This window comes from Populus nigra, chromosome 1 (genome assembly GCF_951802175.1).
Source record: "Populus nigra chromosome 1, ddPopNigr1.1, whole genome shotgun sequence".
Classification (NCBI taxonomy): domain Eukaryota; kingdom Viridiplantae; phylum Streptophyta; class Magnoliopsida; order Malpighiales; family Salicaceae; genus Populus; species Populus nigra.
In genome coordinates this window covers 25142395-25169425 of record NC_084852.1, presented here as the reverse complement: position 1 = coordinate 25169425, position 27031 = coordinate 25142395, and the positions used below count along the sequence as shown (strand labels likewise).

The 27031-nt window shown below is 33.0% G+C and overlaps 3 protein-coding genes across 4 annotated transcripts; 1 reads left to right on the top strand and 2 right to left on the bottom strand.

Annotated features, from left to right (window-relative positions):
* Positions 1–8995: 8995 nt before the first annotated feature.
* Positions 8996–10273, top strand: LOC133681058 (aquaporin TIP1-2-like). The gene is made up of 3 exons (XM_062104146.1): positions 8996–9212; positions 9297–9547; positions 9668–10273. Exons 1-3 carry the CDS (start codon positions 9080–9082, stop codon positions 10040–10042), a joined length of 759 nt encoding a protein of 252 aa, XP_061960130.1. The 5' UTR covers positions 8996–9079; the 3' UTR covers positions 10043–10273.
* An 859-nt stretch (positions 10274–11132) lies between these two features.
* Positions 11133–15053, bottom strand: LOC133681059 (uncharacterized). The gene is made up of 9 exons (XM_062104147.1): positions 14895–15053; positions 14713–14798; positions 14410–14457; positions 14234–14322; positions 13642–13695; positions 12668–12735; positions 12386–12435; positions 12173–12270; positions 11133–11439 (listed from the first exon to the last, which is right to left on the bottom strand). Exons 1-9 carry the CDS (start codon positions 14951–14953, stop codon positions 11332–11334), a joined length of 660 nt encoding a protein of 219 aa, XP_061960131.1. The 5' UTR covers positions 14954–15053; the 3' UTR covers positions 11133–11331.
* Positions 15054–24420: 9367 nt separating this feature from the next.
* Positions 24421–26056, bottom strand: LOC133701805 (transcription factor MYB59-like). Of its 2 annotated transcripts, none has more exons than XM_062125918.1 (3): positions 25640–26056; positions 25415–25544; positions 24421–25154 (listed from the first exon to the last, which is right to left on the bottom strand). In XM_062125918.1, exons 1-3 carry the CDS (start codon positions 25752–25754, stop codon positions 24674–24676), a joined length of 726 nt encoding a protein of 241 aa, XP_061981902.1. In that variant the 5' UTR covers positions 25755–26056; the 3' UTR covers positions 24421–24673. The 2 variants fall into 2 exon arrangements, with proteins under 2 accessions (XP_061981902.1, XP_061981894.1); XM_062125910.1 differs by having other exon boundaries at positions 25611–26054.
* Between the last annotated feature and the right edge of the window lie 975 nt (positions 26057–27031).

Here is a 27031-nt window from a genome sequence, read left to right as displayed (position 1 = left end):
TTGAGTCTCCAAAATTATTAATCTTTTATTGGTTGTTTTTGTGCATTAATTAATAATTCTTAATTAATTTTTAGACTCGCACTGAAACATAACTACTAACCCTGAAGGAATTGTTATGCAGTCTGCTTAAATATTTGACACATCGCAAATACTACAATATATTGTCAGTGTGTACAATACACATATTAACAAGAAACTACAAACCCTATAAGAAAAAAAAACTTGCAATATATTTTTTCCATAGGAAAAGCATTAAGGATCATGGATTGGGGTTCGTTTTCTTCTTGCTCCATGTTGCCTTAATTTCACATGTATGTAAATGATGTCTCTTACATTTATGTGGAAGAACTTTAAGGATTGTCTAGCTATTTATTAAAAACAACAACAACAACAACAACAACAACAATAATAAAAACTTCTTGCTACATTGCATTTCCACACGGCTTAGATCCTCGCGTCTCGTCTCGGGTGGCAACAATGTTTTGGTGTAAATAATTTGCTTGTTGGACTTAACTTTGTCTTGTTGGTCCATAATATGCTAAGTTCTTTATATAATTTAATTATGATAGATCCATAACCGACTGTTTAGAAATACTAAATTCTACAGAATAACTTATATTATAAGCCATCAAGGCTTTAAGGATCTAAATCGATATTTGTATTTTAGGAAAGCATTGAGCCGCATGATAGTTCTGAGTTTGAATTTATGCAAGCTATACTTGAGCTTTTGGTACTCTGTTTCATGGAGATCATAACTTGAGGTTAGTGTCTCCCTAATTTTGAGCATTGAAACGGGGGTCAATATCACTCATATATTCAACATGCAAACATCATACTCCTTCAACCTAAATCGTTAGAACTATTAATGATGACATATCTACAATAAATTATGTCATCATTCCTCAATCAAGCGCTTATGGGAGGAGGTAGTATGCTTGTAAGGTGCAGTGCAATGGTGGGCAATGATAATTATTGCATTATACATGCAGTCCCCCATGAACATTAATTTAACTCAATTTTTTATTCAAGTTCTTGGAGTTCTTTGAGTATGAACCAGACAAAGCTCCTTAGTATATTAATATCCCGTTTACGACAAAATTGCAAAAAGAAAAACAAAAGGTATCTTCCTAATTCAATGAATCTTACCGCGTATACTGGTGCTTGTGTATTTTTATTCTTTAATCGTTGCCTTTTCACTCGGTTAGATATATCTAACCATATATAAATCCGACCCCTTTCGCTATTTAATTAATTGAGACATCGAAGAACTTGTTCGGTAAGTAATCGATAAACCCAGCCACTTATATACCGCTCAATCACCCTTCCCATGCATGTTCTTTACACCCCGAACTTTACATTCCTGCGTGAAGTTTTCCGAATCGTAAACAGTTTGAGTGTTTTCCATGGAAGAATACAGGATCACTCTCCATGCTGAGATCCTAAACTTTTAACCCTGAATTACTCCACGGTTTTCATGCATTGGTGGTGAAGTTGATCAGTGGTTAAAGATCTAGATTAGTAACTGCTTATGATTCTGATATTGGGGCTAGCTAGATGCATTAGCATGATTATTAAAAGATGATCTTCACCTCAAGAAGTGGTGCTAGAAATTAATTTCTCATGGTTTTCTTTTTTAGTTTTTGATGTGAATAGTTTATTTTTACCTGCGCGCACAAAGAAAAAAAAAGGAGAGAGTGTCGGTGTGCCTCTTATCGTAAATCCCAGGGTAAAAGGTTTTCATAAACTATTTCTCTTAATATTACGAGGTAAGTAGTTATTCTAAATTAACCAATAAGTTTTTTCGTTGATTTAGAAGCGGTAGAAATTGGGTAAATTGATTTAGGTTTACAGATAATAATATAAACTATATTTTAAAGTTTCATCTAATAATTTAGGTTTTTGAGTTGAATTAATTTTTTGACATGATATCAAAATCTTAATGACCAAGCGGACACAAATTTGAATCTTATCATCTTTATTTATTTGATAAAATTTAAGTTTAAGATAATATGAATCTGTGCAAATTTGAAACTTAAAAGACTTTCACTTGAGAGAGTGTGTTAGAAAATAATATAAATCATATCTTGAAACCTTACATAACAACTTAAGCTTTTGAGTTGAATTGGTTTTTTGACATAGGTGATTTAATCTTTATTTAAAAAAACTTTGAATTAAGTTTTATTTTGATAAAAAAAATCAAAATTTTCATCGAGCTCACTAATACCAAACCTCAAATTATATACATGTCTGAGAGCTTGTTCGGGAGTGTCGTGATGATTGTTTTTCAAAATATTTTTCATGTAGAAATGCATCAAAATGATGTTTTTTTAAAATTATTTTTAAGAACAACGTATCAAAATATATAAAAAAGTTAATTTTTTAAAAACATGGGTTAGCTCGTATTTCAAAACGAATCAAATCTTATGAAAATGCTTATAAGAAGCTTCATGCCAAGAAAAGATTTTAGGGATGGATCCAATCAAGTGAATGTAATATAAATTGTGCCCCATATTTTATTATAATGATTTATTGTATTTTATTTGAAAGATGAAGGTATTTTCGGTAATAGAGGTGAAACTTGTCGTTCGTTTTATAAATTATGCAGAGTGATTTAGGTTTTGTGTCATAAACAACACGGCTATGAACAAATTTGAATAATTATTATTACAGCATTGGGTTTGAAATTGATAATTTCCCTACACTGTATGGATATTCTACGGATGCTAGCATTTTAGATTTATGTTGTGTCACATGTAACCTTTTTCGATCGAACTCATAAGCGACAACAGTTTTAAAGAGAATCTATCTTTTATTTCTATAGTTATAATACCAAAAAGTCATAAAACCATTTAATTAAGCAACGTCTCTATCACAAAGTGGGGCCAATCAGAGCTTGCTATAAGCCAATAAGACTATCGTCTAGTGCCCTCCGCACATGGAGGATTAGGTACACGCCATGTGGGGACCCCTTCATTGTAACACGTGTAGAGAATACGAGACCCCTGAGGCACTCACGCTGCAAGACACTTGGCGTGAGGACCGTGCGGCGCGGGCACAAGCCGATGCACCTAGCTAGTGGTAGGTTGCACGTGACCCAGGCGGCTCAGCAACAGACATGACTTGGTGAATGGTGACTGGAAGGGAAACTCGTTGGGTCGTTTGGTGGTGTGATGGTCTTTCGCAAACGGCTTTTGCCATGGCGGAGAACGGTGGGGGTTTTGCCACTTTGCTAGCCAGCTAGGAAATGAACTCTGTCGGTGCTAGCTAATGGTTCGGTTAATTAATGTTCCTCGAAGAGCAGAGCAGCACAAGATTTCTCGATCTTCAGTGAATAAAGCTTTTTCTACAGATATTTTGAGGGAAACAGCATCTGATAGATGATGTAGTACCACTGGAAGACTTTGGTCATCTTCGTAAAACCAAAAAAAGAAAGTATTGTTCTTAGTTGTGGTTGAAGGATATTTTTTAAAATACTTTTTTTTAATTTTTTATATTAAAAATATTATTTTTTAAAAAAGTTATACAAATAAAAATTACTCTACATCGATCCGAACACAATAAAACATCCACCTGGTTGGTTATATGTAAGAACAGGAAGATAGAAAAGGTTAAAAATAAAGGAATGACAATGAAACTTCAAACATATTGCCCTCGTAAGGTCGATTTGCGTGGAAAGAAACGACGTAGTTTATCTGAAAGTCATAGGTTGAAGTCTCGACATCATCGACTATTTAATATCATATTTTTATTTCATTAATTTTGTTTATGAAAGCGTCTTAAATTTTAAGCTCGGCATGTGTTCAATAGAGTCCTCTGGATAATGCAAGTGCGAAACACACAATCTCGTTCATGTGTGATCAAAACCTATATATACCCACTTCTATCAGGGAAAAAGACAAGCAATCTATGAATTTATTGGATTTTTTTAAAATTGTTTATAACACTGAATTGAGAATTTCCTTTTCGGATTTTACTTCCCTCAGGTCATATGATCCATCATGTTAGAAAAACCCAGCAAAGTTTTTTAGGCAGCATCTCTATCTTTCTTTCTGAAAGCGTCCATGAGCATCTCAATTTTGTAGATAGCATGTATTTCAGCTTTTTTTTGTTTAGTGTGTGTATTTGAGCTCTTATATTCTAAATAATACACCTTTGAGTCCTATATATTTCCTCTTAAGTGTGTCTTTGAGTCCTTATCTCTCAGATAATATGACCTTGAGCCTTATTTTTTTTAGTGTGCTTTTAAACTCTCAACTTCTAAATAATGAGCCCTATATATCTTTTTTTCTTTTGATAAAGAATTGCTGAGATGATATAATTCTTTTTTTATTTTCTGGTCGAGGCAAATCACTAAGATGGTGTGATCTTGTTTAAATACAGGTAGAAATGTAAATCAAAACTACTTTTTAGTTTTAATTTAAAAATTAAAAGATATTCGTTATCATTTAAAAAATATATATAAGAAGTGATTCCGATTGAAAATTGGGATGGAAAATTGTTCATTTTATTTAAAAGAAAAAATTAATTGTATATTTAAATTTGACTTTAACTATATATATATATATATATATATAACCATGGATTCCACATTTGTGTCTGAAATGCATTGAATAATCCGGGATTTGAGAATGGAATTGTTTTGGTACTTTTGATTTTAAAGTAAATTATTGAAAGTTTGAGAATGATTACCAACCTTGTTTTGATTTTTGAATATTTAAAAGAACCATTACTTTAATTTTATATAATAAATAAATTGATTTTGGAGCTATATGTAATATTTATGTTCTAGCATGCTTGGCATGACCTATTATTTATTTAATATTTTTCAATAGAATGCAAATTTTTGCTTGGAGATTTTAGAATTAATTTTTTTAATATCTTTGATTATATATCTTAATATATAGAACTATGAATGGGCTTATTTTGTGAATTTATGTTTGTATAATTAAAAGCTTATAGTTTGGTTTATTGATGTAAGATAATCCAAATTTTAAGTTTTGAGGTACTATTTTGTGAATTTGAGTCGTTTTTTTTTAATTTAAAGTATTTTTGAAATATCTCAATTGGGGACGTGATATATAGTAAGTTCTGTTACTGTTCAAATGAGCTTCTAGCTAGCTTGCTGATACTATTACGAGAGGTGATGTCTCGTGTTCGAATTACATCGCAAAATATTCACCATGTTCCACAATGCATTGCCATGCTGGTAAAAAGGTAACAGCACAATGAGTCCCATATCATGGGATTCTCCGAAGTGAATTTCAATCACATTAAACCTAATAATGTTGGTAAAAAAGTTCTTACATTTTCAACCCGTTGTTGACCGAGCATGCATGCAAAACAGTAGGTGCTTGCTTTGACCGAATAGCATTTAATTAAAGTATATTCTTCAATTCCCTGTGTTGCTTTACGAGTATAAGCTAGTTCAAGAGTTTGAACTCAACGAACTGCACTTTCTTCTGATTGAGACTTGCTTAGATTAATGCTTTAATGGCGCAGGGGGGTTAGGTGGGTGACGGCAAGAGACCAGTAACCATTGCTATTACAATTATAAGGAGAGTAATTAATATGCTGACCGTCTTGTTTGAATAGGGTTGCTCTAGTCTGTTCCTCTCGAATCAGACTAGATTCTTGTACACGTCCGACACATTTCGTTTTCCGAATTCTTGTATAGCTCCATAATTGAAGGACTACCGAGCTCATTGTTTTGAAGGAACATAGTGCATGTTTAAGGAGATTGGTTGTGGCCCGTTTTATGCCCATGGTGTCAGGACAAGTAAGAGGGAGGGTTTAGGGATTTAGGCTTGGGTTAAGGTCCGATCCCGTCTTTGATAGAGTGAGTCTACGGCACTCTTGCTGGTTCGAAGCTTCGAACCCAGGTGGGTTGGAATTTTCGTTCCACGTCTGGTCATTAGGCTACTAGATGATGTTTCTGAGGAAAAGAGATTACGAGGGCAGGAAAAAAATAATAATTCATAGTTGATGTGCGTGGCTTGATTTGGTAATATATGTGATTATTGACCCATAAGGCCCAAATAGAGTTTAAGCCCGACAGCCAATTCTATTTTATTCAGGGCTGTGCTCGATCTTGGTTGTTTCTAACTCAAATTATGAGCTCAACCTACCAGCCCAAGACTTGGTAGCCCAAATTAAAATCACCCGTTTCCTATATGTATAAAATCCTTAATTTATAACTTAGTTTTTTTTATGACATGAGCAGGAACTGAGCCTAAACCCTCACTCTCTCTCATTTAAAACTCTATATCATTTAAAAGATTCTTAAAAAAAAAAAAAGATTGTTATGTCTGTAGCTAACTAAGACAGTGATTTGAATTCACCAAAAGGACCAAGTCTAGCCACTCAATCTCCTTCCCGCATAACAAATAGCAGGATTAAGAAATAAAGTATTTTCCGGGCAGCCCACTTAGCCGTCCAGAGAATAACAAATGTAAGCAATAAGATTAGAAAATAAAAGGTAGAGGAGGAGAGGGAGGTGGCAAACATTCTTTAATTAACACACCTGCCCTGACACTTCCATTCGAGGACAAGATGAAATCATGCTGAAACCAAGATTATTATATGCATAGATTAATGGCATGACGGCATTGGAAATAATTATCAAACATTCACGTACATGGTCGGTTCAATAATCATTTATGATTATGTATTCATATGGGAATGCCAAGCCCATCATTGCCGTCTTACCTGCTTGTTTTTCTATGAATTTTAACAGCTTATTTGACCTTATTCTTTTCTCCGATTTCATCAAAAATCCAGTATAATCAAGAGATAAGTTCATAGCAAACTGTTAAAATAATTGGATTATGGTATTGGGCATGATTCCATGATTTGTGGAAGCATCTGAACACCCTTACTAAGGGGTAAAAGAGGATAAGAATTGGAGAGCAAGATGAGTTTATCCTATAAATATACACATAAAACACTAGTATAATACTAACCATTTTTTTTAAAAAAAGGGCTTATTTTTTGTTTCTGCTTTTTGGAATTTGTTGACTTCCTGTTGATATAGATGATTACGTGCCCGTGCTCGTTTGGTACTGAGCTGTAGCAATGGCAAGAAACAAACATTGAATTAAAGTGTTTAATTAATAGTAACCATATTTTTTTTCACATGGATCCCACTCAAAAACTGAGGCCGAACCTCAATTTATGAGAAGCAATTTTTTTCTGCTTCTCCCTCTCTCTTCTAAGTGAACGTGAAGAGTGAATTATTATATTCACTGTTCACATGAACAGTGGAGATTCTCTCTATTATTTCGACCGGTTCGAGTCCGGTCCAAAACTGTATTGAACCGAATCCGACCCAATAAAATAAAAAAAATTAAATTAAATTTTTTATTTTAATTGTGTTTTATTCGAAAAACTAGTGTTTCGCATTATTCAATGATACTACATAAATTAGAAGGAGATCGCTTGATAACGTAACCGTTGTAGAATTTAATCGCAATTTTAATTTTATTCCTGATGATATTTTACTGATGTTGTTGCGCGCTTATGAAACCAATAAAACTGTAGTCCTTATTGAATGTATTTCATACATGATAGAATTATAGATAGTTTAATGGAATAATAAAAAATATTTTATATTAAGTATTATTCATTTTATAATGTAATAGCAGTAGTTAAATCTATAATATTTAAATTAAAAACCATCAATATATATATAATAAATTTTTTTACAATCTCAATTTGAAAATCATTCTTAACTAAACACATTAAACTAATTTTTTTTGTCCCCAAGAGACGTGACATGATGGCAAACGGCTGGAGATCTGCACAACAGGTCTCAAGTTCGAGTCAGGGTGTGCACCTCTTGTAAGAGTCTGGGACAACCTGGGCTTTACTCGCTCACCTGGGCCCACAAAGTGCACTTTTCGAGGGTGAGGTTTTCTCGAATAAAAAAAACAAACTATTTTTTGTTTAACTTCGATTTCAACCACAGTTTTAACCAAACATATATAAATACTAAATCAACCTTAACCAAAAATATTTTTTATAAAATAATTTTTTTTAAACTACAACTGTAACAGTTATCACAATACCAAACATATATGCTCGGGACAGTGAGTATATTTGCATGTGAAACGGAGGGGAGGTATCATAACTGCAATTTTTTTTAAAATTTTATTTCTTGTTGTTACAACGTCAATAAAAAAATCAAAGTCGAAAGTCACCATAAGTAATTTAATGCCATCACAAGGTGAGGTTCTAAATTAATCTTGTTACCATGATTAGTAGATCGGGTGATAGGATAACACCAAATTCAATTCTTTATACTATGCATGGTTGGATGTGTTCTTTTAAATAACTAAAATATTATTAAAAATGCTTTTAAATTAATTATTCTATTCATTGGCCAACAGCTCCACGTATAGCATCACCAAATATTTATTACTCCACTAAAACCAACCAAAACTAACTTTAATAACAATAATTAACTCCAATTAGAATTAAAAAAAAAACAAAAAGATTTATTAGTAAATAAAAAGGGTGTTTAGAAACTCGTTAATAGTTGCTTTATAAATTATTTTTTATTTTAAAATACGTTATAATAATATATTTTTTATTTTTAAAAATTACTTTTAATATGAAAAAATTAAAAATAATTTTTTTCTTATTTAAATTTAAATTTTTTTAAAACGCCGGTTTACAACGGAGTTCCAAACTGCTCCTGCTCACATCAGTACAACATAAACAAATCCAATGGTCGGTCATTCGACAATCATTGGGGGTCCCCCCACCAAACAAACTATTGGTCGATGCGAGAACTTCTCCACCCTGGAGTGGCCGGTCTATGTCACATCAGCCATACACGTGGCAAAATAGCAACAAAATGGCGGCCCGCCTATCAGAAAAAGACAGGTGGCTTCCAGGAAGGATCTAGTTCAAAATATAGCTGGAATCGGATGTAACCGGTTGTTCCGGTACATGACCGTTCCATTAGACCCCCTATATATACCGTCACCGAGTGATCAGCACTCATCAGCTTCAGAAACGTGAAAAAACAGAAATTTTAAGGCAGTTTGAAATCAGGCACAGAGCTTATTAAATTACTCAAATGGCAATCACTAGCATTGCATTCGGATCTCCAGCAGAGGCTGGGCAACCTGATGCACTCAGGGCAGCTCTAGCTGAGTTCATTTCTATGCTCATTTTTGTTTTTGCAGGGGAAGGCTCTGGCATGGCTTTCAGTAAGAATCTATTAATTCACCACTCTGTTTTTTTCCCCTCAGCTCAATACTTGGTAAATAATCAAAATGATGGATGTTTTGCAGATAAGCTTACCGATAATGGCTCCTCAACCCCGGCCGGGCTAGTAGCTGCATCGTTGGCTCACGCCTTTGCACTTTTTGTTGCGGTGTCAGTTGGTGCCAACATTTCTGGCGGGCATGTAAATCCTGCCGTTACATTCGGTGCCTTCATTGGTGGCCATATAACATTCATTAGAAGTCTTCTGTACTGGGTTGCCCAGTGCCTGGGATCTGTAGTTGCTTGCTTGCTTCTTAAGTTGGCAACTGGTGGACAGGTAAGAAATTTTTAATTGCCCCATCACCATATTTATAATTTGTTCAATATGCATGTAACAATTGTGTATTTACAGATCAACCATGTTGATTTTTTTTGTGCGTGCGTGCGTGTGTTACAGGAAACATCGGCCTTTGCTCTATCATCTGGAGTTGGTGCATGGAATGCAGTTGTTTTCGAGATTGTGATGACCTTCGGTTTGGTTTACACTGTGTATGCAACAGCTGTTGACCCAAAGAAGGGTGACATTGGGATAATTGCACCCATTGCTATTGGTTTCATTGTTGGTGCTAACATCTTAGCTGGTGGTGCTTTTGATGGCGCATCCATGAACCCGGCAGTCTCCTTTGGGCCAGCTGTTGTAAGTTGGACATGGGACAGCCACTGGGTCTACTGGCTTGGTCCATTCGTTGGGTCTGCCATTGCTGCCATTGTCTACGAGGTCTTTTTCATTAACCCAAGCACACACGAACAGCTCCCCTCAACAGATTTTTAAGAAGTTGAAAACTCGATACTTTGGATGAAACAAGGTTGAAGGCTTTTGAAGACACGTCTGTGGTGGTGTTATTGGCGTTGTTTTTACCCGGTTTCTGTTAATACATGATTCCTGTAATATTTGTCTTGTTTCTCTTCAATCATTTAAGAATTGCCCCGCTTGTGCCCACTGCACAAGGATTGGGCGAATGCTTTCACTTTGATTAAAAGGTTGCTCAGAAAATTGGTCCCAGGTTTTTGTCTTGTGGAGCTGAGTAGGTTAAAGAAAGTACAAGGGTCTAAAGCACCACCTAAGATTCATATGCCCTAATCCAAGCCCCATTAGACAACAGTGAGTCAAGCATGTAGCTAAACAGGGAATTGAGATTAATCATTTGGTATATGAGAGTGACTATTCACACGCGATTATGAGAATAGAAACCAACCTAATAACACAACCCTCGGTCCTAATGTTCATAAATACTAAATAAATTGCTTATAGCTAGCTTTCTTTTTAGCTGCAAATCAAGGACGAGAAAACACTTTGAAACACATCTAAAAGGAAAGGCGGTTAAAACCCCAGATATGGATTGGAATTATGTATGAACTTCAAGATTAATTAGCTGAAAAAACAAATCTTAACATAACTTAAGACCATTAATGAAGGAACATCGGATGAGAGAGTAAATTAATCACAACTAGGAATTCAAATGAGTGGAAATTATCGACCTTAATATTTGTACGGATAGAAAGCCATGTTTGAAAGGTTTGTGGACTGTGGTTTAGGAACATCAGTCTACACTGGATTCCAAGGCATGCGCAAGGAGCTTTGATTCATGATTATATCTAAATAAGAGGCATTGATTTGCTAGGCAGAGTACATTGCACAAAAACATACATGCAAGATTCAAGATGGCATGCCATGATACAAATTAATGGACACCATATAGTATAGGTCTACGTGTTTTATATTATGGAGCACCTGTATGATTAAAGCAAAATTTATTTATTTATTGAAGTTCAAATTCTTAGCAGGCATGAGAAAATAGAATTAGCTCACCTCGTAAATAAATGAAAGCCCTCTCATTTTCAATATACAGCAACTCCATGCATAATCAGAATATCATGTCAAACTTTCATTACTGTGCACCAGCCTGGCAGACTAAAAAACATTGAGCTCCAGAAATCAGATCTCTAACATTCAATAAAGGTAGCAAATGCATCGATCAGATTTGTCAGAAATTGAATACCAAACACAATTGATAACAACAAGAATGGTCACCAGGCGTCTCAATGAAAGAACTTTAACATTCACTTCTTCTTCTTTGTCTCTTGATGCCTACCCAATTTTGACCGTCGTTGCTTTAACAAATACCGGTAAAGATTTAACCAGAGGAAAGGATAGCAGAGAAGCACAACCTGACCCGGAAATTCCAAGATACAAAATTTGATGAGTATTTAAATAGACAACAGTTCAGTAGTTCAGCTCTTTATCTGAAAGCAATAGAGAAATGCAGCCTGGTGGTGTTTATGATGCATACACATACCACACATCAGGGTGACATTGAATCTTAAGAAAATTTGCAAACTACAGAAGGCTTGGAATACTTTAGCAAGTGTTCCAGCAAAGAAAATTTCCAATAATTGAAATGCCATAACAAACAGTTTTTAACTTCAAGCTGGGAAGATCTCATTATGATTTCATAAATTCACAACCAGGCTGGAATGGCAGATTAGGCTCGTCATGTGCATTGATGTTTGTTAGCGAGTGCGAAAAATCCAGATATGCCTTATCATACAGCATTTTCCAATAAAAACCCATCACATAAATCCATTCCACTTTTCTGCCAATAATGTTTTGCCATGATGGTAAGACCACCATCTAAAAAGGGTGATCCAGAAAGGGCAAGAGTTTGATTTTTTAAATGACCAAAAGAAAATGAAACAGGTAAAATCACTACACCCAATTGCAATCCTCAATACAATGTTCTCTTTAAATATGAAAATCCATACTTGATGCCAGTTAAATAAATTTCATTCCCTGATCAAAGTTTGACTAAATTTCATCTCTTGCTTACTCTAAGGAAAAAACCAAAAACTCTAGTTTGTGTGAATATAGTGATAGCGCAACCTCACAAGAAGTCAGACATACCCTGAGAAAATCATAATAGCTGAAAGGGAAAGCAGCAAAGAAATCTGCATAGAGATTCTTCTTCTTTACAAACGGAAGAGCTTGGTACATGGTCCACACTGCATTATTGTGAATGGTGAATGAAAATCTTACAAGATAAAAGGCTTCAAAAACAGCAGATGAAGTGGCAAGTAAATCATAAAAATAAAGACAAATGAGAAATCATGCACTCACTTTCACCAGGAGCAAGTCCTATAGGATACAGCACAATGAACGCGGTATACCTAGCAAAAGCAGAAGTTATAGAATACATTTAACAATAATTCAGCTCCTACTGCACAAATTCTGACACTAGACACTGTGTTTGCACACATAAGTTTGGATGTGTTTTTATTTGACTGGATGAGCGAGAGAGATTGATGTTTCAGCAGGAAGTTTGTTTCTTTGAGCGCAAGTGTGTGTGCATGATTCAGCGTGTAAGATTCTAATTTAAACTAAATAAAATAGAATGCAAACCTGAGGTATGTTATCCAAGATGGGCAACTTCCGACGCAGTTCAAAGCATAATGTGAGTACCTAATTACCTGTACCCAAGATTGCAAGTATGAGCAGAGAAAACAAAGGAACAAATATGAGCAGAAGCACTAGATGCACCATACAGTGAACACTAAATAGTCTGTTGGAATTCAGATAAAAAACGAAAACAAAATATGCATGTATTATATAGTATAGCATAAGGAATGACAAAGCACAGGAAAACAAGCAAGTAAAACCGCAAATGGAGCTCCAGTTTTTCAGCACCATTACGCAGACTAAACAACCTTTTTATGAAGAGGTTATGGAATCAGACATCAAGCATTGAAGAATATAACAAAGAAAATCATAAATATCAAACCCTAAATTTAGTGAAGTTTACTAACCTTGAATTGCAGGTTCCATACTAAAAATAACAATTCACCTTCAGTGCTAAAACAAATCAACAATACACCCATGGAAACTGAATGGCACAATAAACAAGTTGATCCTTAATAAACCCCCATTACTTCCATGCCTGCCAGCATGTATTCTAGCTTTAGGTTGCTGCTGTTCTAGTATCTAACAGATTTTCTTCTACTAAGGGGCAGTCAACAGCGTAATCAATTAGTGTCCAACCAGAAAAGGGATAAGTGATCACATGTATTTCATTTATCAGGCTCTTTTCTTTCCCTTTTGCCTTGCTTTCCTAGAACCGTGAAAAGTCGACAGCTCAACCAAGAATGCAATTAGAAAAAATCACAAGGAAGCTCATTCAGTTTTCAAATGCAGAAATATATGAAAAGAGCCATGCAGTTGCCCACTTTCATGCATAAAAACCTTCCTATATAAGTCACTGGAAAAACAAAAATCATTGTCACAAGTGAAACTTCCTTGGCTGTCTACAGATAAACTACAAAACATACAAATAAAATTTCTAAAATTCAAGATAATATGCCAGTAGTTAAATAACTGACCTCGGCCATACTCCAAGCAACAAAAGTTATAAAAACTGATGGTAATTCCTGGACCTGCAAAATTTACAGAATCATTTCATCAAAGCTAACCTGGAAAGCATATCATATAAACGCAAGTGGGAATTCATCAAGTCTCCATTTCATCTTGCACCACATAGAGAATCAGTGGAGGAAAGAGACAACAGAATTGGAATTAATTTTGAAGTTTAGAAAAAAAGTAAAAGTGAATCAATTCAAAGAATCCTTTAATTCTTTTAGGTGCATGTATGTAAAGTATTAATGATGCGATTATCCTTAAGTGTCTAGAAATATCTATAGACTAGGATAAATATGTGTGTTAAGAGTGTTGTAATCCAAGTCCAAATTCACGGGACTTCCTATCTTAGAAGAGTACCATAAAATAAGTGAGATGTGTGTTCCACCATGCTTCCCTTCCCCCAATTTTTCTAACAAAAGTACCATGATTATGTTCTTTTTTTTATCACTGAAATTTATCAATGTTGAAAACATATGATCGAGACAAAGGACTTAAATGGGTGTTTCTTTGCTTGCTTAAAGGAAACAAGAATCATAAAAAGGAAGAGATATAAACCTCAATGATTTGACGAACAATGGCCAGCACGAAATGGGTTCTTCCTCCCCACTGCATAAAAGGGAACAACACCCCACTTGGGACAACGCCTTACATTTCGAAAAGAGAAAGCAAAATTAGATTATTCCATGTAAACTAAGAAGGGACTAATAAAGCTTCATATATAAGTTACCTACCCAATGCTCCATGAATCACTTCCAAGAAAGAAACAGTCTGCAACAAACCTTCAAAAACCAATATTGAATAGAAAACACTTAAAATCAGAATTCAATTTTGAACAATAAAGGATTATATGCTCTATGGTCAAATTAAAATGCCAAATAAGCTTCGGCCAGCCGGACATAGATGCGGTGGGTCACTTCAAATACGGATGTGTGATAAACCTATCTATAAATACTTTTTTGTTAAGTAAAATGCTCGACAATAATAATGATGATGATAATAATAAGACATTAAGAGATTGAAAAGAAAAAGCTGACAGATTAGGTCTCCAGCAGAAGCATAGGCTCCATTGAGTGAGTGAGTGGAAAAGAAGTTAATCAGAATTGCAAGGAGAGAAACTGCCCTGCATGGAAATTAACGATAGTGCTACATTGTTAATTAGTTTAGAGGTAGATAGAATATATAAAAGAGAAGGAGAGGAAGAAGAGGCAATCATTACCATCCAAAGGCCTGGAGGGAATTGTAAGCGAAGAGATAGAGCTTCGAAAATGCAGGCATTGTACGGCTGGAGTCTAGAGTGATGCGTGTGGTTGAGGAGGGTGAACAGTGGGTCTCTCACAAAAAGAAAAATCTGCGCGCTATATTCAAGTCAACTGATATAGTTGCCATCTAATCGAAGACAAATCCACAAATTTACAATGGATTAGGCTGTTCATTTCCGCTCCAAGGCCCATTAACAATAACTAAATGGTAAGGGGAATTAGTGTTTTTCCACGCCTAAATTACTGTAAATTACAATAGTAATTTATAGTATTTTTTTTCTTTTTTTTTGTTTTGCATTTTTTTTTATTTTCATTTTATCATTTTTTTTTCCATTTTTTCTTTTTTTTTCGTTGTTTTTCCAAAATTGCTTTTCTTTTTTTTCCAACTTTGCTTTTTTTTTTCTATTTAATTTTTTTTAAAAAAATTATCCTTGTTGATTTTACTTTTTAAATATTGAGCTGATTAAAAATTTTGCTTTATAATTTTTTTCTTTAAAATATTGTGAATTGTTACGGTGTTTTCCCACATAATTTTTTTATTTTTTCAAAATTATATTTGTCAATTTTTTTTATATTGAACTGATTGAGAATTTAGTTTTATAATTTTTTTCTTTAAAACATTGTTGATTGCTACAGTGTTTCTTCGCGTGTTTTTTTTTATGATTTTCTTTGAAATTATATTTTTTTATTTTATTTTTTAATATTGAGCTAGTTAAAATTTACAGTTATAATATGTGAGGAAAACACTGTAACTTTCCTCGCAAATTACTGTGCTACAATGTTTTTTCTTATATGATTTTTTTTCTGTTTGTTATGTTTTTTCCTAAAATTATCTTTGTCAATTTTATTTTTTAAATATTAAACTGATTAAGAATTGCAATTACAAGTAAATACAAATTTTTCCTCACAAAACATTATGAATTGATACTGTTTTTCCTCACATGGTTTTTTTTCAGTTTCTTTTGTGTTTTCTTTTTTTGTAATATTTTTTCCCAAAATTATCTTTGTCGATTTTTTTTTAATATTGAGTTGGTTAGAATTTAACTTTGTAATAAAACTTAATCACGTGGGGAAAGCACTGTAGTTTTCCTCACAAAACATTGTTGAAAATTACAATTATAAGTTATTACAAATAAGGTTAAATCATGTGGGGAAGCACTGTAGCTTTCATCACAAAACACTGTGAATTGCTACAGTGTTTCCAACATGATTTTTTTCTTTTTTTTGTGTTTTTTTTAATATTTTTTTTCTAAAATTGTCTATTTCGATTTGATTTTTTTAATATTGAGCTGATTAAGAATTTAGTTTTATAAATTTTTTTCTTTTAAACACTGTGAATTATTGCAGTGTTTTCCCATATGATTTTTTTTTTCTAAAATTATCTTTGTCCATTTTTTTTTAATATTAAGTTGGTTAAAAATTATAATTACAATAAAGCTAAATCATATGGGGGAAGCATTGTAGTTTTTCTCACAAAATACTATGGATTGCTACAATATTTCTCTAAATGGTTTTTTATTTTATTTTATTGGGGAAAGCACTGTAGTTTTCCTCACAAAACATTGTCAATTGCTACAATGTTTTTTCTCATGGCTTTTTTTCCTTCCAAAATTATCTTTGTTTTTTTTTTAATATTAAGTTGGTAGAGAATTTAGCTTTGTAATTTTTTTTGCTTTTTATTAACAGAAAAGCTAAATCATGTGGTGAAAGCACTGTATCTTTCCTTCCAAAATACTGTGGATTGCTACAAATCATTTTGTTCAGTCTCTAAATTTTGATCACCAATACAACTTTTTTTTTCCGTCATGAAATGTTGACTCCATTATACCTTTAGTTTCTATTACTTATCTAGCACCGATTCACAATTATAACACTATTAAATATGTGTTTTACAAGCCCGCGGCACTGTGCGGGTATGCATCTCATACCTCTTATATTGTGTCCACTAGGGCTCTGGTTGCATCTACTTTCTTTTGTTTTTTTCTCGAATTTCTTGATAATAATTTGGCAAGGGCACTTTTTACATCTCAATAATCATAGTTGTAATGAGTGGGTCAACTTAAATTGATTTCTATTTAAAAAAAATAATCAAAATATGTTGTTTTTTAAAAAATCAACAGGTTAAGAGTCGAGTTTTGATCAAATCATGTCTATATAGACTATTTCAATAGGTTAACCTCGGCTTTTGAAAGAATTAACTGAGTTTTTTTATTTTTCTATTTTTTTTAGCTTGGACTAGTTCAATTCCTATATTAGTCGAGTTTCATGTTAGCCTGAAAGACCAATCTAGATCTTACATAAAGATGCATATTTCTTATAATTACTTCTTACATGTAAAACATAAAATATTTTCAGCATTGTTATTTTCATAAATTACCTTCAAAGATCTCAATTATATATTTATATGGTAATGTTCACAATTCTTATTAAGAGAATTTTGGTGGTTGAACTGAAATTACTCTAATATGATATATGCTTCTTCTTTTATCTTGAGATTAGTTCCAATTATACAGAAAATCGGTTTCTTGCAATTTCTCTTTGAACTACTAGTACGTGTTAGAGGTTTATATTTTGGGAGAAATTACGTGTTTTCAAAAAAAAAAAATTAAAATTTATTTTTTTAAAATAAAAAAATTATACTTTTAGATTGTTTTTATGTGTTAATATAAAAAATATTTTTTTAAAAAACAAATTATTTTAATATATTTATAAATAAAAAACACTTTAAATTATTATCATCACTTAAATATCTAACAGACCTTACTAGTATAAAAAATGAGACTCATTTGGAGTTATCATGGTGGGTCGTCGTGAGGGCGGAGCAAAGATTTAAAAACAAGAGGGGCGCAGAAAACATTCCAGAAAATGTGGGGGCAAACATCTAAAAGAAAGGGGATAAATTGCCCTTGCTCATTCTGTGGGTGAAGAAGCATTAGGTACTTAATAATTTCTCTATAGCGTGTTTGGTATACAGTAGCGGTTATGGCTGTGATTTAAAAAAATTATTTTATAAAACATATTTTTAGTTGAGGTTGATTTAAAAAATATATATTTGATTAAAATTATGGTTGAAATTAAAGTTGAACAAAAAGTAGTTTAATGTGTTTAGTTAAGAATGCTTTTAAAATTGAAGTTATAAAATAATTTTAAAAAATATATATTAATATTTATGGTTTTTAATTTAAATATTGTAGATTTAACTATTATTATTACATCATGAAATAAATCATACTTTATATAAAATATTTTTTATTGTTCCATTAAACTATCTATAATTTCATTACGTACAAAATTCATCCGACAAGAACTACAGTTTTCATGATTTTTTGAGCGTGCAATAAAATTAGGTAAAATATTACAAGAATAAAATTAAGATTACAGGACGAGTAAATTTAATTCACCTTAAACTAATTTAAAATAAAAAAAAATTACTGTTCACGTGAACTCAATTAACTGCACTGGTTTTTCAAAAAAAAAGTTCACGTGAACAATGCGAGTAAAATCAATTAACTGCACTGGTTTTTCTAAAAAAAAAGTTCACGTGAACAGTGCGACAGTGGAGCATGACTCCACTATTCAGTGGTTCCTTCCTCACAAGAAGCAGCAAAATGCTGCTTCTACAAAACCTGCGGCACAACTGAATTTTTGGTGGGTCCTACCAGCATCAACTTGTGTGTTTTCTTTAACCTAACGGTAATATCTGTGGTTGCGGGTGAACCTCACCCGCAATCACATTACCAAACAGCCTTAATGTGTTTGGTTAAAAAATAATTTTCAAATTGAGGTTATATATATATATATATATATATATATATATATATATATATATATATTGATGGTTTTTAATTCAAATACTGTAGATTTAACTACTGTTATTACATCATGAAATAAATAATATTGACATTAAATATTTTATATTATTCCATTAAACTATGTGCAATTTCATCACGTACGAAATCTATCCAACAAGGACTACATTTTCCATGGTTTCTTAAGCGCGCAACAACAACAGGTAAAAATATCATCAAGAACAAAATTGGGATTGCAATCAAATTCTGCAAATGCTACGTCATCAAACGATCTCATTCTAGTTTTTCGAATAAAACACAATTAAAAATAAAAAAAAATATATTTTTTATTTTTTACTGGGTCGGACCCGGTTCAATGCATTTAGCTCTGGACCGTAATGTTAAACATTAGTTTTTCGAACAAAATACAATTAAAAATAAAAAATATTTTTTTATTTTACTGGGTCGGACCCGGTTCAATGGATTTAGCTCTAGACCGTAATGTTAAACACTAGTTTTTTGAATAAAACACAATTACAAAAAAAATTATTATTATTTTACTGGGTCGGACCCAATTCAATGCATTTAATTTTGGATCAGACCCGACCCGGTTTGACCGGAACAGTGGAGACACTCTCCACTGTTTTTTATATTATTTTATTGGGTCAGATCCGGGTCAATGCATTTAATTTTAAACTGGATCCGATCCGATCCGGCCGGAACAGTGAAGACAATCTCCACTGTTCACTTGAACAGTGGAGAGTGTCCACGACAGAAGAGAGGAAAATAAGCAACGTTGTTGCTTGGCAGCTGTCTTTTCCAACTTTTGTTAAACCACAAGTTTGGCCGCAGGAATTGATGGGTCCTATTAAAATAAAAATAAATTTAAAACATAACTAAACATAAAAAATTATTATTAGCTATCACCTCGGGTGCAGCCGCATTAGCAAACGACACATGGTGATAGAGCTTTGAACATTTTGCATTAAGCAATGGAGGATTAGGCATCAATTATGGTTTCATTCAACGGAGTCGGAGTATTGGGCATTGAATTAATGTTTTCTTGGGTGAATGACTAGATGAGCATACATTCTACATTTAATTACTTCTACTCTATCTTTTTTGACAAGTTCCATTGTTTCATTAAATGTGATTTTTTAAAAATTATTTTAAAAATTTTCTTTATTTGTTTATCATTACTTGAAAGCATTTATAAAATTATTTTTTTTTCAATTTCATCCTCTAATCTTTTCATTTGTCAAATTTGATCCATATTCTTTTAATTGTTATTTTTTATTTAAAGTAATTTATGAAATTATAATTTTTTTTTAATTTTATCCTCCTTCAAATTTTTTATATCTTAGTTTTGGTTCTTATTTTTTAAATTCACTCCCCAAGTTATGTTTTACAATTTCATCCTTGGATTATATATTGTTTCTAACTTGAGCCTAAAAGATTGGTCTAGTTGGCTCATTGTGGGGTGCTCGGGGTTGCGATGTCATGCCTTGGTATTTTGTTAGTGCTCGATTTAGAATAAAAAAGTTTCTTCATTGCATGAAGATAAATTAGGGGTTGAGGGACCTGATTTGTTATTAGAAAAACTTTAAGGGTGTAGGACCAAATATAAAGGAGAGAAGAATTCATGCGCAGGGGCTTAGGTGGGGAGAGAGAGAGAGAGAGAGACAAAAAAAGAAAGAAGAATGGGTTGCCGACCCCGCGTTTATGATATACGCTGCGACCTTAAACATAAGCTCTTGTTGTGAAGATTCAAATGACATCAAAGAAGGTCGTCGTTAGAGCTCAGAAAAAGCCACATGCGCCTCCTTAGTGTCATGGGTTACCTTGCACGCTAACACATCATTAGCCCTAGATTCTTCCTATCTAAGCCTGAGAAAGGCCCTATCATAGGGGAAAAAAGAGGAGAAATGAAAGAGATAGATGATCGTCTAACTAGGTTAGCCGATTGTGGTTGTATCCGATACATGCATTGAAAATTTAACTAGTTAACTAGAATCAATCTAATATGTTGTTGTTTTTTTTTAATTTTTTAATTATTTTTTTTAATTTATTTTATCCTTGTATAGTTTGTTATTTCACATTTTAGCCTGATTGGGTTATACAGAGGTTAAAAAAACGATAGCTTGAGAATTGTTTTGGAGCCAAACCAGGTCTTGAATAGAAAGAATGAGTCACATTTGGACCTGCTAGGTCAAACAGGCCATGCTGAGCCAACTCTAACATTGTCGAAATTGAAACCCAAGCCATGCAAGGAAGCACGTCATAGGGCGAAGTCAAGTCAATGAAAAGCACCAAAACTATGCTAGCATGTTGTTTTATTGCTATTTAATTTTTTAGTTTTTTTTCAAAAAATATTTGCATATAATTAAAAAAAGATGTTAAGTAACATAACACAGTTCAAAATCATATTTATTTATCTGCATCCATTGCTTAGCATTACAGGTTAGTCTTTATTTATTGTTTACAATTCTTTTTAGCATTTATTAATGTATACAGATATCGATTAATTTTATTCAACATATGAGTGATCAAGTTTTAAATTCGCATTTCAGATTTTTCATTGCCCGAGAAAAAAAAATCAACAACACTCACATATTCTTTTGCGTTAGAATTGATTTATGACCCGTAGTGGAGTGCTACATCGTATGAAGGAATAAAAAAGAGCAGGATTCAGTGAGGAACAAGCTAGATGCCTTTTTATAGAAAGCAAATATTTAATTTTCTTATTGTTTTGTGCTCTCAACCCCATATATATATGTGACAATATCCTTCAAATTGAAAAGACATGATTAGCTGTAGGGAAATTTTATGTATAGTGGTAGCTAGTAACATATATATATATATATATATATATATATATATATATATATATATATATATATATATATATATATATATATATATATATATAGCTAATGATGATGTTAGATGCAAGGGAGCCAAAGCACTGCCTCGTCTTCCACTGTATGGGGCTGGGTATGATATAGATTTTGGAAGAGCCATAAAGTGAAGTCCTATGTTAGCTTTGTTTCGAAACGAAAGTGAAGGAAGAAAGTTTGAGGAGAAATACACAAGGGACACAAGAGAATATATCACGGTTGGTTGAACTAAGACAATCAATGGAAACAGTACTTGAAAAGTGCTCGTTGAGTTCAAGTCCAAGAGATGTGTGGCGAACTTGTTACAGTTTGAACGAATTTGAAGATTTACTTTTCCAAACATACAGATCGAATAAGATGAATTGTACAACTAGTGGGAACTTGGAACAAAATGCAGGATTTTACTGTAGATAGTGGAAAAATGGTCTGCTACTGTAAATTAATTGGACATTTAGCAACTTGTGGGGCACGGTGAGAATCTTTCACAGCAACCCTTTCTTTGTGGAAGAACCTTAGTATAACCTACTACACAGATTAAAGTTTTGAAATTAATGAAGGTTGTGCTTGGAGTGACATAGGCGGAGGTATGGCAAAGGCTGGGGTGGGTTTTAGCCTAGGTCAAGATTTTATCAATATTTTTTGACTAGTTTTATGTAAAAAAAATTCATAATTTTCAATTAAATTATAAAAAAAATCTGAAAATTTGCGTGGAGCCTTTTAATATGATGCTTTAGCTTGGGTTAAAATTTCAGAATTTTTGGAGAAATTTAGAAATTTGATGAAAAATCACAATTTGACCAGTTTTACGTTATTGGACGTAATTTTCAATCCGACCATCAGATCGAGCTGAAATTTTATGAGGGATCTTAAAATATGTTGAATAAAATCTGGTTAAAATTTTAGAATGAATGGAGCTTGGTAGTGCTAACAAAAAAAAAAGGACCGTAAAATAAAAGCAAAATGACTCATTAAGAGTAAAATGGTTATTTGCCATTAAAAAATAAAACAAATCAGCTCCCCCTTTCTTTTATATGTTGCCGACTGGGCAGAGGCAGAATAAAAAAATAAAAAAAAAGAAAAGGCAAGAGAGAAATAGAAAAAAGTAAGGGAAAAACATAAAAAAAATCTAAGAAAAAAAATAAAAAAAGTGAAAGAATAACCTCGTAAACTTACAAAGTTCAACTTATAAAACACTAATTTAGGGAAGAATCAAGTGAAGGAAGGAGGAAATGAAAGAGGAAAAAAATTTAATTACTTTGTTTTTCAGTTGACATGAGATTGTTATTTTATCCTGGTTGAGGGGTTGTTACAATATCGATTCAGATTCGATTATAGATTAATTATATTCCACAAAATATCAAAGGATGTAACTTTAATAATGGGTTTATTTTTACTTTCGCTTTAATTTTATATACTTTTAAATTTATTTTTTAATATTTTAGGTAGTGTATTTGAATTAAAATTTTACTGTTAACTTCAAAAATTCATGTACATTAATTAATAATCAATCTTAAAAAATATTTATATATTTATTTAATAGCCTAGGATAAAAAAAAATTCTGGCTCCGTCTTTGGGTTTAAGGTTTTTTTTTTTATATAGTAATCGAGTAGAATGGTTTAAGGTTATCACTTATTCATAGAGGTTAAGCCTATAGTTGATATCTGCTTAATTCCTCGTTGAAAATCTAGAAAGTTCAGGATTCTAGCTTTCTTTTCACGTGATGATCGCCATGGATCATCGGAAGGTCTTCTCCATGAGATTAAACTTACTAAATTGTAAGAAGTGCCAAAGGAATCATTACCGAAATACATAGAGGGAGAGGGCATAAACGTTTATACTGTCATTTTTTTGCCCATTCTTGTTAGTTACTCTTCGACATTAGTGGCAAGCGGGGCCAGCTTAATGCAAGTTCACTAGAAGTGAAATGAAAGTGTTTGCCAGAAGACTTCAATATTGGACGAAAGCTATATATAAATAAATACACTAATTAAACAGATATAATGGATTTGAGAAGCGAAGCACTAAACTATTATATTACTTCGGGAAGACATAGATACAAGCATGCATTTTATCAGGACCATTCTTTAGCAAAGCAGCTTTTTGGAGTTGGTGCTGAGCAGCCCATAAGCTCGATCGATCCTTGTAAATTAAACAAATTGACCTGCCTAATTAATTCACCATAATCAGTCCATCTACCTTTATTTCATCGATACCAAGCATAGCTAGGTAATGATAATGATGAATTTTATTTAAACTGTGCATTTGGGGCTACCTAAACCACAAAAGCGAGTCATGACTCATAACTCAATTCCAAGAGAGCTTGTGTAGATCAATGGGGATCTTGATGTTTTTTTTTCTTCTACACGAGTATTGATGGGGACACTGATTTCGTTTTAGAATGTGCATAGAAAAGATAACAATGGACCAAGAGAAGAATGTTATATTTCACCATTAAAGATTATGATACTATTGACATGTTTTTGGGTTAGTATTTTAAAAATATTTTTGAAAAAAATTAAAAATTTTTATTTTTTTCTTTACTTTAAATTAACTTTTTTTTATTTTGTATTTTTAGATTATTTTGGATATGTCAAGGTCAAAAATAATTTTTTAAAAAATATTATTTTAAAGTATTTTTAAATAAAATACACTAAACAAAATAATTATACAAAACAAAAGGGTTAGGTGTGCAATTGTTAATTTCCTGTAATTTATATGAGAAGTGCTTAGATTTGTAGTCGAATAGGATGCTAAAATGCTGATGGAACTAATTCATTTTCTATCAACAATTTGCACGTAGCAGAAACTTGATTTCGAAATTGATGCTTAAAGGTCTATTATACATTGCTGAACATAACAATCTCCTCATAGAAGATCTGCTAATAAGGTTATCCCTTCCTATCAGAAAAGTGAAAACACACAAAACACTGGGACAGGTGATGCATAAGATGATTACACATAAAGCTTAGAGAAAACTCATGCTATACAGGGTTAGAGTTTCCTCGGAGAAATATCACATATATTAACAAATTTAAATAAAGAATTTCTGATTAGCCAGTCAAAATCGTTGTCCCATCGTCGTAAGGGAGAAATATCTTGCCCTCTTCTTCACCGAAACTCCAAAGGGTGTCTGGGCAATAGTCCCATGACGGCGAAGCCAACGAAGGACAAGAAAAATTGCAACCTTTTTCACTAAACCCATCACAAACTGGTTCAATAGTGTTTTCAATGTCTTTCCATATGTCATCCATCGAGTATCCCTTCTCACCTCCTTGCACTGCCTCACCATTTTTTCCTGCTAAAGCAACTTGTTCGAGCCCTCCTGTGTCATAGAAACTTGTTTCTCCAGTTCGTGGAAGAGGTGATGAATTCACTGTAGTGGTATTGGATGAAGAGGAACAGTTTGAAGATGACAGTGAAGGAGACATGGCCCCTTTCCTCTCCTGAGCCTTCTTCCGCATATGAGTCCTCCAATAGTTCTTTATTTCATTATCAGTACGTCCAGGTAATTTGCGAGCAATTCTTGACCATCTGCACATGATAATTTTTTTACCACAAAGTACTCAGTGAAGATCAACACAATCTGAGAAATTATGAGGGCAAAAGAGATGATGGTTAAGCTTTATACTAAACAGGCATAGTAAATTAAAGGGAAGTTTGTAAATCAGAATTGGGAAAATTCTCAGTAATATATAAGAATCATCATGGAGGAAATAAACTGTAAATAAGTGGTCGGATTATGATTAAAGAGAAAATAAAAAAAGAAGGAAACTTCTGATCATATCTCAAACCTATTTCCCCATTTGGCGTGAAGTTCCAGCACAAGTCTTTCTTCCTGAGGTGTCATCTTCCCTCTTTTAAGACCAGGGTGGAGATAATTAACCCATCGCAACCTGCAACTTTTTCCTGTCCTGTTCAAACCTACAACAAAACTAGGTTGTTAAAGGTAGTTCCTTTACAAAACCACCCATCGCCATATATTCATACCTATTACGTGTCTCCCGCCACCTTCAAACCTGATACTTTTGCTATAAAATCCCATCGTCGATCTCCAAATAAGTGCACAAAGTTGATCAGTAGTATGTCCTCCTTTTCTGTCCATGGACCCTTTCGGATCTCGTCTTGCATCATTTTCTTTGTCTCCCTTTTGCCTGCCTCTTCTCTCTGTCTTATCTCCAACCTTCAGCTCACCTTCTTACTGGTACTTGGGGGGATCTAGTTGAGCACAGCTCATATTTATACAAGCAAGCTAGCCTTGGTGGGAGACTGTGTGCAGGTTTTAGTTATTATGATAATCATCATTTTGCAATCTTCACCGTACATTTGGTATGCGCATGCTCATTTTCTGATATCCACCCAATGCATTTGATGTCAGCCACTATAGGCAATAACCAAAGTAAGAGATTTTGATATGTTGACGTAACTTTGATAATCAGCTCCTGTTATAACATCAATCGCTATACTATAAACGTGTGCTTCTCCACTGAATTAAGCATTTGATAGAAAAATATAGTGAGTAATTAGTAGCTTTAATTTTCTTTTCTGACAGTTTCAGCTCCTGTTATAACATCAATCGCTATACTATAAACGTGTGCTTCTCCACTGAATTAAGCATTTGATAGAAAAATATAGTGAGTAATTAGTAGCTTTAATTTTCTTTTCTGACAGTTTGTTTATACGATAATAATTGATGTCTGTTGCTAGATATGTGCTTAAGCCAATTGGGACCATGTCAGACTTGTTCGTATATAATAAAAGCTGTGTTATGCTATACTGCTATATAAATTCTGAAGCATTAGCTATGGAGATATAATCATGTTATAATTTCCATTATAAAAGGTGAAGGAAAGGGATAATAAGCTTTAAAGAGAACTCCACAGAAAGAGGACGACCCCAGGATTTATGATTGGATAAAAAGGAATAAGTTGATGGAAGTCCCTACATCTTCTTCTCCACCTTGCGTTCACTTTGAGGAGGTGCATGTCCCTTGACTTTAGTAAAGGCCACAGCTATGGAAGCTATAAATGCTAACTAAAAGAAGAGGACAAACTTTGTAAAGCAGGGAATAGCAAGCACCTGTTCAGGAGTCGCGCGAGTGCCCCCAACGGAAGGAATAAATATTATTAAGAATTATGCTAACAAAAGTTGACATCCACAATTCCTTCAGCCTCCTTATATCAAGATTATCTTAATCTTTTTTTATTGTTTAATCTTCACTTCAAATATTATTATATAACTGGTGTTGGTTAGTAGTTGTTATACGTAAACTAGATGTGAATGTTTTATATCGAATCACAGGTGTATATATGCATGTATAGAACTACAAAATAGCAGTATAGAACTATTTTTAACACGACAATTTATACGTAGCTACTACATACTTTTTGTAGAATTCAGTGTGAATATTT